This window comes from Micropterus dolomieu, linkage group LG21 (assembly GCF_021292245.1).
Source record: "Micropterus dolomieu isolate WLL.071019.BEF.003 ecotype Adirondacks linkage group LG21, ASM2129224v1, whole genome shotgun sequence".
Lineage (NCBI taxonomy): Eukaryota > Metazoa > Chordata > Actinopteri > Centrarchiformes > Centrarchidae > Micropterus > Micropterus dolomieu.
This window is the reverse complement of record NC_060170.1, coordinates 6431813-6444488: the sequence shown is the minus strand read 5'-3', so window position 1 is coordinate 6444488 and position 12676 is coordinate 6431813. Positions and strand designations below refer to the sequence as shown.

Sequence of the window (12676 nt, the reverse complement as noted above, 5' to 3'; positions counted from 1 at the left end):
TCGCTGAACATCATCCAGACATCAGCGAAGTAAAAGCGGCAGCGGAGGGATTTGGCGGCGCGGCGCTTCAGGGGCACAGTGACGTAGCGGGCGCTCGGGTTCCTGTCATCCAGCACCGTGTTGAACGTCACAGGCTCCGCCTCCCAGCCGGCAATGAGGCGGGGCTTAAACCAACAAGAGACGGAGGAGAAGATCTTCACACCGCGGGAGAACATGTTGTTACTGTGAACCTGGACGGAGGAACAGAGGACAGGTTATGTTTGTAAGATTAAAAACAGAATACCAAAATATAAAAGAATGTTCATTTTTACATAACTAAAGGTTTTCTGTATTATTTTTAAATATACTGTATGCTGTCGATTCCTCTGATAGAGAACTGAAACCATGTGCCCAAGTTTTATCCTGCATATATTAAAATCAATATATAAATTGTATAAATATATTTATATACACAGTAAGATAAATTCAATACATATTAAAATAAAATAAAAAATTTAATGAAAGTACAAGTGAGGGTGCATTAATTAAAGTGTAATGTAGCAGTTACAATGTTCAAAGTAGTGGATGAACTGGACAGAAAAGTGTTTTTTTTAAGTCTGATGTTTTTTGTTGGTGTTTAGTAACAACATATCTCAGCAGGAAAAGTCTCTGTAAAAATAAAAATGTGCTCATGTTTTACCATCTCATACAGCAGTAGATAGCATACTGATTAACCAGTGACGTGAGTTACTGTAGCCATACAATAATATTTCTGTGCATATTTTGGAGTTTTGCTTTCATTCTATATTATTTAACGACACACCAATGAAAACATGAATAGAAAAGGTTTATGTGGATTCCCCTCCTCTAATTAAAGTAACAAAATAATCACAGAACACTGGAGTGCTGTGCACAGTGCAATGTCGCTCTGCTCTGAGCAGTTCAGCCACAGCGCTTCTGTGCACTAGACTTAAAAATGTCTTGTGAGCTGATGAGCTACTATGATGAGGTAAAGTAAGCAGAGTTGAAAACCTTCAAAGAAGTGAAGTTCCTCTGCTTGTCAAAGACAAACTCCATCTCCACGTAACCCTGAGTTCCCAGCGAGTCGTTCCTCCAGCCCAGGTAGTCGTAGCCCGGCCACACGTTGTGCTGACGCGTCAGCAGGAAGTCGTCCAGGCCGATCACACCGTCCGTGAGCTGACCCATCCCGCCGAACAGCCTCCTACAGGACAAGACAGCTGTCAGTCACAGAGAGCAGGGAAACAGGAAACGCAGGTGTGTGATGAGGGTGTGTGACTCGCCTCCTCTCATGTACTCCGTCATACGTGGAGTCGTTGAGGCTGGCGATGGGGTAACCAGGCGGCATCATGAGCTGACCCTCCGGAGCGCTGTAGGAGATCAGACCGTCTGAAGGGCGGAGAGGACAGGTTAGCAGGGTGTATGTCAAGTAGTGTTGAGCCACAGCATACTTCTGCACACACTTACTGTCTTACTATCAGGTGCTTAGATGAACGTGTTCAGTGACAGGAGAAGAGAGATCATCATGGCCACCACGATAAAGGTCCGGCCACAGCAGCATTTATAAATGATAATATAAATGAAAATCAATTCACCTCAGTGGGATCACAGCGATCAGCGGATTTGCCTACAGAGATGAAGTAAATCTGTACAAATCTTTCACTTGGCGTTCAACTTTGGTGAACTTTGACTGATGAATGATTACCTTGACCGAAAGCAAAACATCTTGACAGCTGATGGTACAAATACTGTATGTGTCTTGAATAAACCTATTTTCAGATTAGGGACTGAGCCAACTGGCAATTAGCAAGTAAGACTGGGCACTAAGACCAAAAGGCTTTTGCTCTAATAGCAGCTCCCTGATTTAGCTTTGCTCAGAGCCAGTAGGTTAGCCTGGTGGTAGAGCTACATTGTCAGACAGGTGGAGTGACTAACTAACATCCATCATTTCAATGGTAATTGGCTGCATTGATAAAGGACTTCTATCTAATTCCCCTGTCATGCAGGAGGAGCTGGGAATCAAACCACCAACGCTGTGATTAGTGGATGACCCTTCTACAACATGCACGTGCAGAGGGGGGTGCGAAGGGTGCTTGAGCACCTGCCCTTTTGCCCTTTGATGCCCAAAGTGCCTTTTTGTCAATGACAAATTTAATTTATTTATGTATTTTTAAATTTGTTAAGTCTCTGTGAGCTCTTATTTTCTCGTAGCAGTCAGCCTTGGCAGCAGCTGCAGCACTACAGCGGGTCAGTTATAGTCAGCCAGTTCCAAACACTGTCAGCAATCTTTACATCTTGTCATGGTCACATATTTGTTTAATCAGCTAATATATCTCCTATGTTTGTTATAATATATCTTGTCACAGATCACCACCAGTAGTGTCAACAGCAACAAGAACAGCAGCAGCAACAGCATCTGTTCCCTGTAAGTTCTGTCAGCCCACAGTGTTCCCTGTGTTTCTTTTTCAAAACTGTGTCACAGCATTTGCTGATGTATCGATACAGAAGCATCAGTGAATACGTCACAATATATTTCTGTATCGATATTTTGAGAACAGGCCTTTTTAAATCCTTGTTCCATGAGCACCTGCCCTTCCAAAGGTCTCTGCACAGCCCTGTTCTACAGCCACCCCTATTAATGCAGCCTTTTACCATCATTTGGACCCACAATCAGGGCAAAACGTGGTCTTGGTAGGGCAGTTTAATTTTTCTTTTTTAATGCAGGTGCCAACATGATACCTGAGTTTATGAACTTTCCAAAGCACCAGGGTGTGAAGAACACTTTGCCTGAATGAAATAGAGTATTTCTTAATTTCTGATTTATAAAAGTAAATATCAGATCAAAGAATAAGTAAAATATAGACTGTGAATCTGACTAAGCATTGGCTGCCAGCTTTTGATACCGAAAGTATCTCGTACCAGTGAAGAACAGACCAGGAGTTTAATCTTCTAGTAATACCTCTTATTTTTTTTACTGCTGTGCATCTGTGTTGTGGTGGCAGCCCGGCTGACGGTGAGTGTCCTGGTTATTTCTCCTTTTTTTTGTCTGTGATTCTGTTTTTTCTCTGGTTTTTCCTCTGTACTCTGCCTGCCTCACTCACCTGCCCTCTACCCTCGGACTTCCCCCACGGCGTCCTCCCAGTTCTCCCGTGCCTCCTCTCTTCCTCGGCCCCCAGTGCTGATAAAACCGTGTGATTAAAATCTAAAAGTAATAGCTTTTGGCATAAAATGTGTTGCTGTGATTTAGTTTTATTGCACAATAGATTAAAAATGGCTGTACAATCCCAGTTAGGTTTTACGTTGACATTTTAGAAAGAGGAGGTTTCTGAGGAGTGCTAAAAGTCTAATTCCACTGAATCAACAACCTCTAATGTTAGAGCTCAAGAACACACACATTTACAGCGTGACTGTGCGTTTGTGTGTCCTACCCTCCCACGGACAGCCGTACAGCTCCACTCTCATGCAGACGGTGGTCGACACTTTGGTGACCGGGATCAGCCGGATGTAGCGGGTGACGATCGGAGGGTGAAGATCGTTGATGACAGAGGCGTAGGCATTTTTGTTGCCCTCTATCACCTGAAACAGATATCACATGGTAAACTGCCCTGAAGGTTCTACAGTGTGCCTTCTCTATACCTCAAGAACAAACATCCATACAGTACACATACTGTACATACAGTATAGACAAATCCCTGAAACAAGGTGTGTTTAGAGCTGCTATGTGGTAGTGGAGATTAGACTCTCACTGAAACATGTCCTGTTCCACTTTAATGTGCTGTATTTACATCCCCATGGAAGTAATGACCCAGGTCGTATGTTACGGTGAGTGCTCTGTGTGTAATGGCTCTGTTATTCTGAGGTGGGGAGGCCAATGCTCCTGCAGGCAGTGTGTGTGTTTGTTTACAAGGTAGCTCTATTTGTCATTTTACAACACAAGGTTATATAACAAGATTGAGTTGCAGTTCCCTTTGTGCCGCAAAAGTTATATAAAAAAATATATACACTAGATGGGTTAATATACAGTCATAGAAATACTATTTTACATGGTGCAGTGCTGAGAATGAATTTAGGAGTCTCACAGCCTGGAGGAAGATCCTCCCGTCCTGGGCTATGTACCTCCCATGTCAGTTGGTGATGTTTCCAGTCAGGAAACATGGTAATAAATCAGGGGGAGTAGTGAATTAGGCTTTTGTAGCAGCAACAAAAGGTGGTGGAAGAATTACTATTTTCTTTATTTTTACTTTAGTAAAAATAGCAATACCACATGGCAGGAATACTCTGTTACAAGCACGATCACTGCTCACTGGCTTTCGTCAGCTAAACGGCCCCCCATTGTTTGCTGATTTGTTGGGCTACCAGCAGCAGGAATCAATCGCTTCTCAGTTAAATTCTTCTAGTGTAATATGTAAAAATAAAAAGAATTGAGAACATTTTTGACTGTTTCTGTCAGGCTGTGAATTCGCCTGCTGTTCAGGGTCTGACAGCAGAAATCTGTGGTGGTTCTGGGAAGTTCCCAATGTGAAAGTAAGGGAAAGGGACACACAGTAAAGTGTGTCCTAATGGTGTTGCTGTAGCTGGCAGGGCCCTTGAAGGCCAACAGGAAGCTGGTGTGTAAATGTCATTTCCTCTGATTCCAAGTGTGAATGACCAGAAGCAGCTCCAAGTGAAAAAAGCTTAATTATCTTCTCTTTTCCTTCCTCTTCTCCCATTCTTCCCTCCATCGCTCTGTTCTATCACTCCGTAACATGTTTCCTCTCCAGATTTTCTTCTATTCTTTCTGCTGCTCCGACTTTCGTCCTGCGCCTCCCCCAGTGGCGACCCAGGGTGCTTTGTCTAACCTCTGCAGTGAAATATTTGGGTCACTCACCGCATTTCCCAGCCGGTTCTTCCAGGACTTCCACAGCAGGCCGTCCCTGCTGTAATTGAGGCGGTAAGCTCGGGCAAACTCGTTCCCAGAGTTCCTGGCATATCGTCCCTGAGTCCCGACCACCGTCAGGAAAGTCAGCCTGCCCAGATCCACCTGAACAACATATCAGCATATCTGTCAAATCGTGTAACACACCCATGACCCAAAGGCCATGCGCTGGGCTCAGATAAAGATACTTATGTGACTATTTAGTCAATTTACCGAAAGTCAGAAGTCTATCTTTGGGTACTTCACCTTCAGCCATGACAGCATGTACATCAGACATTAGACAGAGATGACTGGTTATCTTGTATTTCATAAACAGTTTGCTCAGTGGGATCATGGTAAAATAAAACACTACCACTTTAAAATGTTTTTTAAATGTCCTCTGTTACGCATAAAAGAATCAAAGAATACAGACACCAGAATGCTAAAAAGTCAAGTATATATATCCAAACCTTTTAAGATTTTTCATGTGTTTTGTCATATTTTCCTGCGATAATATGTCTTTGTGCACTTCTGTGTTGCAAATGATCATTTCTAAAATGCTGTGGGCTCTCCACAGTCAGCGTTTTTAAAGCAATTCTGGACCATTTTGACTCCAAACGTTGGTCCTTGCCAATTTGTCCCCTACAATAAATTTTTTTTGTCATAATCTTTACAAATGTATCAATCCACATTTCCTCCACAAGATGCAACCTGCTGAAGAATAAATTCCACAGGTAGTTGCATAAATCACACAAAATGTAGCTATATTAGTAAACTTTCACTAACTTTAGTATCACTTTCCTCCTGCAGGCATCACTCCTTCTTATTACACATCCTAACTTAAACCCTGATTTTAGAGCTTAGTCAACGACAGCTGGACTTGCTGTAGATTTCGGAGGACATTTTGTGTCTCATCCACCTTTGACTTGAATAACTGAGAATCCTGACAGACACCGTCAAACTCATACGGGTATGTGAACTTGACTGAACATGTTTGCTGGTGTTTCTTTCTTTATAGCGCCGAGCAGACACAAACCTGCAGGTACTGGCTGTCTGAAGGCTCCAGCTGTCCCTCAGGACACCAGGCGCCGTCTCCCTCCTCACAATTCAACCTGCAAACACACACACAGTTAATACAGAATGTCTGCTTGATAATGTTGAGTATCTTGAAAAGTTCCGTCTGAAAAAAATTAAAATAAAATGATTTATCACAGCAATCACAAGTTTATTTTGATTAACGAGTCAATTCTTCTTTGTTAGACTTACAACTGTAAGAAATGATTCTACAAGACATGTGTTAACCTCGTCCATGTGTAACCATGTACAATGGTATTAAAAAACTATAAAAGTATCCCTACAGTGTAAATAGTAAACAGATCCAAGCACAAGGGCATTTAAGTCACACTGACCTGGCGTACTGTGGTCCCGTGGTCTCGTACCATTGGCTGGATGCTGTGATGTCATCATCTTTAATCCGTCCATCCTCCATGCCCAAGGCATAGCGACAGTGTGCTGAAAACACCCACATATAAACAATCCCAATCAACCATATAAAATTAAAAGTGTTACTTAATGTGTGAGTGATGTTGTACTACTGACACTGTGGGGACCAATGTGACTATTAAAAGACATTTTATTTACTTCTTCTTCTTCTAATGGCTGCTTGAGGGTTCAGACTTGATTTATCAAATTAAGTAGAACTGAGTCAGGGTTGGGGGAACAGGGAGCGTATTGAGTCAATGATGGTCCTCACAGGTACTGAAGTAGAAATACATGTTTGTGTGTATGTATGTGTGTACCGGGGTCAATCTGTCCGAAAGCTGCTGTGGCTTGAAGGATCAGCAGCAAGAAGAGGTGCATGATGGTCCGCCGATCACACCAACACACACGCTACATCTCTGAGAGAGAGAGAGAGAGAGAGAGAAAAGAAAATCGAATAATGAATTATGATTTATAGAACTGAAGGATGATGTGTCACTGCGACAGATTCTGATAAAGTTAAACTTGTTATCATTCATTTAGATATAAAAATACACAATATGAGTCTATGGAGAGACCATAAATAAGTATACTGATGAAAATCTATAGTACAAAAAGGAGTTGGATGGGAAAAGTTTTTCTACTCATCTTTGTTATCACATTTTTAGCTCCTGCAGACTTAAATCTGTCCCTGCTGTTTTGGTGGAACAGCAGGAATTGCAGAATAACCGGGAATATGTATTTGATGTGAATAGCTGCAGTTAAGATTTATAACAGATCATATAAACATGTAGAAATTAGGTTTGCTGTGAAAAAAAAGTCCCAAAGTACACTTTAGCAGACTGTAAAGTTGTCAAATATGAGAGCTGATTACAGAACAGTAACACAACTAACGTCTGTGAGGTTTCTGCTGAAATTGACAAACTGTGAGCTCACAACAGCCTTGTAATAAAAAAAGAAAACAGGAGAAATGATGAAGTAAAACAAGATTTACTCAAAGTAATTAAGTACTCAAATCAAACCATCCTACTAGTTTTCTTCTTAGGGGTCAAAGGTCAACACACAGGACGTGAATAGCTCACTAAAGCATCATAACCAATCAACTCACTGGGTGCTTCTCAAGTCTCTTAATTGCATACGCGTTTCCCTCACTTCATCTTTTCCTTGCGTCTCCCGCCCACCGGGGATACATGCAGAGACGCAATTAAACCAAGCGAGGAGAGAAGGAACGAGGAAATGTGTTTTTAGAGACATGAGACGTCCTTTCCCCAGAAGCGTCACATGAAGCGACGTCCTTTTCTGATGACGGCGGCGGCTGATCACAGCTGCATCAGCTGTCAGTCGGCTCTACCAGCTGTAGGCTACACACTTTTGATAAGAGTTTGTGTCTGCACACATGTGCACTGTGCTAATAAAGTCTCAGTTATCAGTGCAGAGCAGCACGATTATCTCTGTAGCTGTTGGCCTACCTGTTATAACACACCTGCACATGAATAATTATAGGTTTCTATGTCCTGCTCAGAGGCACAGGATCATTTCTACTGGCACAATGCTGATATTATCTGCATTTATATTTACCAATTCTGATTGTGAATTCGTTATTAAATAACCCAGAATATAATCATGTTGTCTTGGGATTTATTATGCTAAATCTTTCAGGGAAATTGAAAGGATATAGCCAAACTCATATCATATTCATATTTCCTCTTCTGATATCCTTTAACACTACTGCCTACAGTTTATTTGCAAGTCACATCACTCGTCACCGATCGATGACTGCGTTCCATCATATCAATCCGACGCTTCTTTTTCTTTAATTCATTCTTTAATCAGCTGAATTTTCTCTGCTTTCATCAGAAGCAGTAGGCGAGATGGCTGGATGAGCAGGCTTTATTTTCCTTTGCTTGCCTCATTAGATAGCCTACTGTAGTGCGGTTTAGTGACTTGTCCAACTCCTCACTTGTTTACTATGTTTTATTGTCATCTATCTGGACTAAACACAGGAATGACCAGCCTCACATGTGACTGAATAGAAATGACAATAAATTATGTACAACATGTTTCTTGCTAACAGACTCTCCGACTCTCTCTGACTTTATTTGTCTACATAATAAAGGTTAATATAATAAATAAAAGAAAAATAAATTCTTTCTAATAAATGTATAAAGTTGTGTGGGTGCTTTTGTTGTTCAGACCTACAATGAGCTTTAACTAGACAGTGAACCATAAAACAAATCAAATATAGGCTAACACTAGTGTTGTAGTACTCGAGACAAGACCGAGACCATCACAAAGAGGTCTTGGTCTCGACCGCATTTGTACTCGGTCTTGTCTTGGTCTCAGACATTGAGGACTCGGGATTTTATATCAAGACCAGTCAAGACCGTAACTTTGGGAATATCAATAAATTGCTTTTGCATTGTCTGATTTGTTAACATCCTAACTTTGGATCTTTCAGATCACTTTGTGAACTACCTATGATCTCGTTCCACATTTTATTACGTGCCATGCAATGCAGGGAACTAGTCTTGGTCTTGGCTCTGTCTCGCCCTCCCTCGGTCTTGGTCTCGACTGCTCTCAGCCCCTAAAAATCTTGGTCTTGTCTCTGTAAACTCTGGTCTTGGTCTTGACTTGGTCTCGGTTTGGGCGGTCTTGACTACAACACTACCTAACCCTTTGCAGTGATGCACTTGAGTTTAATGTTATGCATGAGATCAGTCCGATCAGCAGCGTCCAATCAATACAACGGCTACCCAGTAAGGGGGCGTGTCGGTCAGTAAAACACTTCCGCGCTGGTGGATCCTCGCTCATAGCTCCTCAGAGATTGCTCCTCGATCCTCAGAGAGCTTTGGGATGGTCTGCAAGATGGCGGAGCGGAACAACTTCCAGTTCAAGCGAGGATTGAGGAAATGACAAATAAGAGACTTGAGAAGCACCCATTCTCACTTCCCTTCAGGGAGAATGGGACACAACCAAAGTGATGCTCAAGCGATGCTTGGATCACAAATCAGGGTTACAACCAAGCCTGATAGCTCACTATGGGCACCAGTGCTACTGATGTGTTGATTGACGGCAAGATAAACCAACTGGTTTGTGTGCACACCTCACTCTAACAAAGTCCAGGATGCCACAGTTCTGCTAGGACTGATAATACAAGACTTTTCACATGAGTTCTCCCTCTCACTGCTCACCCGCTCACCCTCTCCAATCAAGCAATCCTGCTGCACTCATCTCGTAACTTGACCTCTATAATGCTGCGTTCCAGTCACTGTTGGATGTCCGATTCTCTCTGTGTCCGGGATCACCTGTCCACCAGATCTCCAGCTCCCCTTTCTTGTGGACCCCTAATTTAAAATACATGTTTTAAACTGTCAACACACCTAACCTAAATAAACACAGATAACGGCAGCCCCCTCCATACAGAGTCCTTAAGAATTCCAATATTTGAACATGTTTTCATTGTAGGAAGTCAACTGTATCTAAAACTGTCACTGTTCTACACAACTACAGCAGGATGGACTAACAAGGATTAGTCTGAATGACTCCTCACTTCATTAAGAAGTAAACTATGTGTGTGTGTGTGTGTGTGTGTGTGTGTGTGTGTGTGTGTGATTTCACAATGTTAGTGCTGTTGGAGCAGTTTATAGTACTGGACACAAACAGCGGCCCACTCACAGAGGTTATGCAACACTGAGACACACACACTAGAAACGTCTCTCCTCTCTCTGTATTTATAAGAGATTTATATTTTATATTTGAAAGTATAATTGGTGTCCTGCCCTTCCCTTATTCTGAATATTTTCCCTTCTCTCTAGAGTTTGTCTGCTGTCGAGATTCTGTATCAAAATGACGAAGCATCGACTCACTGGAGGAAAAAGCTGAACGGGTGAGAGAAAGAATGTGACACTTTCAGGTAGAGAGGGGGAGAGAGACCTGAACACAGGCTGGAGCAAGAGAGCAGGGCGAGGCAGATGACAGATAAGAAGAAAAACGAAAGACAGAGGGGAGAAAATGCAAAGAGAGGAGGAGGGGTGGAGAGGAAGGAGACGGAGAGAAAGGCGGAGAGGAGAACAATGGACGGAAGGGAAAAGCACAGAGCCACATACAGAGCTTAAAGAGTAATCAAACACCAGGCTGAAAATCTGTGTTTTGCTGCCCTCTCTGGTTGAAAGTCTTCAGGCTATTTCACCTTTGACCACAGCCACATTACTGCTGGGTGTGGCCGGGTCACAGTGATGTCACCGGGTCCTGGAGTACACCTCTACATCACCGCAGCAAGGTGACAAGTTGAACCACCATTAAACCTTGGAGCTTCATGCATTAAATGTGTACCTGACACACTGAAATATCCCACTTCAAATACTTTGAGGCCCTAATCGAGAACTATTTAGTTGATATGCAGAGCACAAATTAGTCAACAGCCACAAGTCTTACTTTAGCCATTACAGAATTAACGTTAATTATTTACAGTTGATACAACCTGCCACTGGAATAGATTGATAGGTAAAAATGAGAAGCATGCTAAAATTACTTGATTATTTTGTACACTCAATCACGCAAGAGGGGGAGAAGATAATTTAGCTGATAAGATTTTTAGCATCAGAGCCAACCTTTCCCTGCAGTGTTTCAGACCTGCAGGCAGATCACTGACACTCTGACCGCCTCACAGAGAAACACTTATATTTAATGAGTAAGGATATTCTTTCAGGCATCATCCTGTAATTTGGTTCTAGTGGTGGAAGTGGATAAAGTATTCAGATCCTTTACTTTAGGAAATGTACCACAGTATAAAAAAATAGCCTGTTACAAGTAAATGTTCTGCACTGAACAGCTCAGTAAGTTAAGTATTAAAAGATAATGTCAGCAACATGTACTTAAAGTAGCCTATTTAAAGTAAAGGTACTTATTATGCGAGTGAATGCTCATTTAATTGTGATGTATTATACATACTTATACTGTAAGTTACAATATAGTACTATTATCACTGATGCAATAATGTGTACATGGAATTTTACTGTTGCAGTCTAAATATAATTACATCCTAAAACTCCTTGTCAGTGCAGTTAGAATACTGTATTTAACCACTTTTTACTTTAATTGGTTTAAACGTGCACTTAAAAGAGAGTCTGTAGCTAAAAAAGAAAAATAATAAGGCAGGTTGCTGCACTTAGGAACAATCAAAACTGCATTAAAATAAAAATAAAGTTTCACTTTTATTAAAGAAAGATGACCAGTAACTATAGCTGCCACATTACAATGTAGTGGAGTAAAAAGTACAATATTTGGAAATTAGTGTGAAAACAGCTAAATCCCGCTGTATAACAGTAAGTATGTGTTTTATGTGTGTTTTTGAATAGAGGCTGGAGTTAAAGACAGACAGCACACTGAGTCCCAGCAGCCTAACCTCCATTTGGAAATGATTGAGTCTGATCAGATTGTTCACTTTGACAGACTGATCTTGAATCAGTTCACAGAGACAACAAGCTGCTGCAGCTCTCTGATTACAGCCTGGTTCACACAGAGTTCCACATTATTCCCATCCAGACTGTTCTACAGCTGGGAGCAGCCTGAATACAGAACTGTAAAGACTCTGTGAAAACCTGCCAGTTCCTGAATAATAATACAGTCACTTCATGAAACAATCTGTCTCTTCTGACGTAGATCTCTGTTCTGCCTTCAGGAAGTGAGTTCATTCACTTCAGCCGAGCTGCACAAGAACGCAGAGGTTCACTTTTTATTTTCTGGCAACGATTGGGAGAGAGAGAGAGAGAGAGAGAGAGAGAGAGGGCGCTTTATGTAATGTGTTGGCTGAAGCTCAGATTCCAGCACTGTTGCTCATCTCTACAGCAAAATCACATGACCAGAGAGAGAGAGAGAGAGAGAGAGAGAGATGGGAAAAGTGACCAAGAGAAGAAGGATGAGACCAAGAGAGAAACATAAAGATAGAGAAAGAAAAAGACAGCTGAAGTCTTTTTTATCCAGTGTGACATTTTCTCTGACCCAGTCTAAGAACTCGACACCAGAAAACTGTTTTGCTAAAAAATAAAAACAAATTCAACTTCATTATAAACCGTTTCCTGTTGGAATTTGCAGGATTTGTTTTGAACATAAAAAAACACAGTTTTTACTGTATACCAGGCTAAAACTGTGGAAGAACCAGATTTGGGTGTAAAGAGGTAAGAAGTCCATATACCTAAATGACAAAATAGTGTTCACAGTACTGATACACTTGCTTTTCACTATACTTTTCTATCTGCATGATGTCAGATGGTAGTGGGGCAGTAAATCAAGATGTGAAGTAAACAG

At 41.6% G+C, this 12676-nt stretch overlaps 1 protein-coding gene across 1 annotated transcript in view; it reads right to left on the bottom strand.

Moving 5' to 3' along the window:
- The window catches only part of ddr2l (discoidin domain receptor family, member 2, like), an 18806-nt gene extending 12043 nt beyond the window's left edge, over positions 1-6763 (bottom strand). Inside the window, exons 1-7 of the mRNA XM_046034534.1 lie at positions 6691-6763; positions 6301-6403; positions 5928-6003; positions 4865-5017; positions 3426-3573; positions 1281-1386; positions 1012-1201 (exon numbers count right to left, since the gene is read on the bottom strand). Of these exons, the coding sequence (XP_045890490.1) occupies positions 1012-1201; positions 1281-1386; positions 3426-3573; positions 4865-5017; positions 5928-6003; positions 6301-6403; positions 6691-6751 (837 nt within the window). The 5' untranslated portion in view covers positions 6752-6763. The remainder of the gene's footprint in view (positions 1-1011; positions 1202-1280; positions 1387-3425; positions 3574-4864; positions 5018-5927; positions 6004-6300; positions 6404-6690) is intronic.
- Between the last annotated feature and the right edge of the window lie 5913 nt (positions 6764-12676).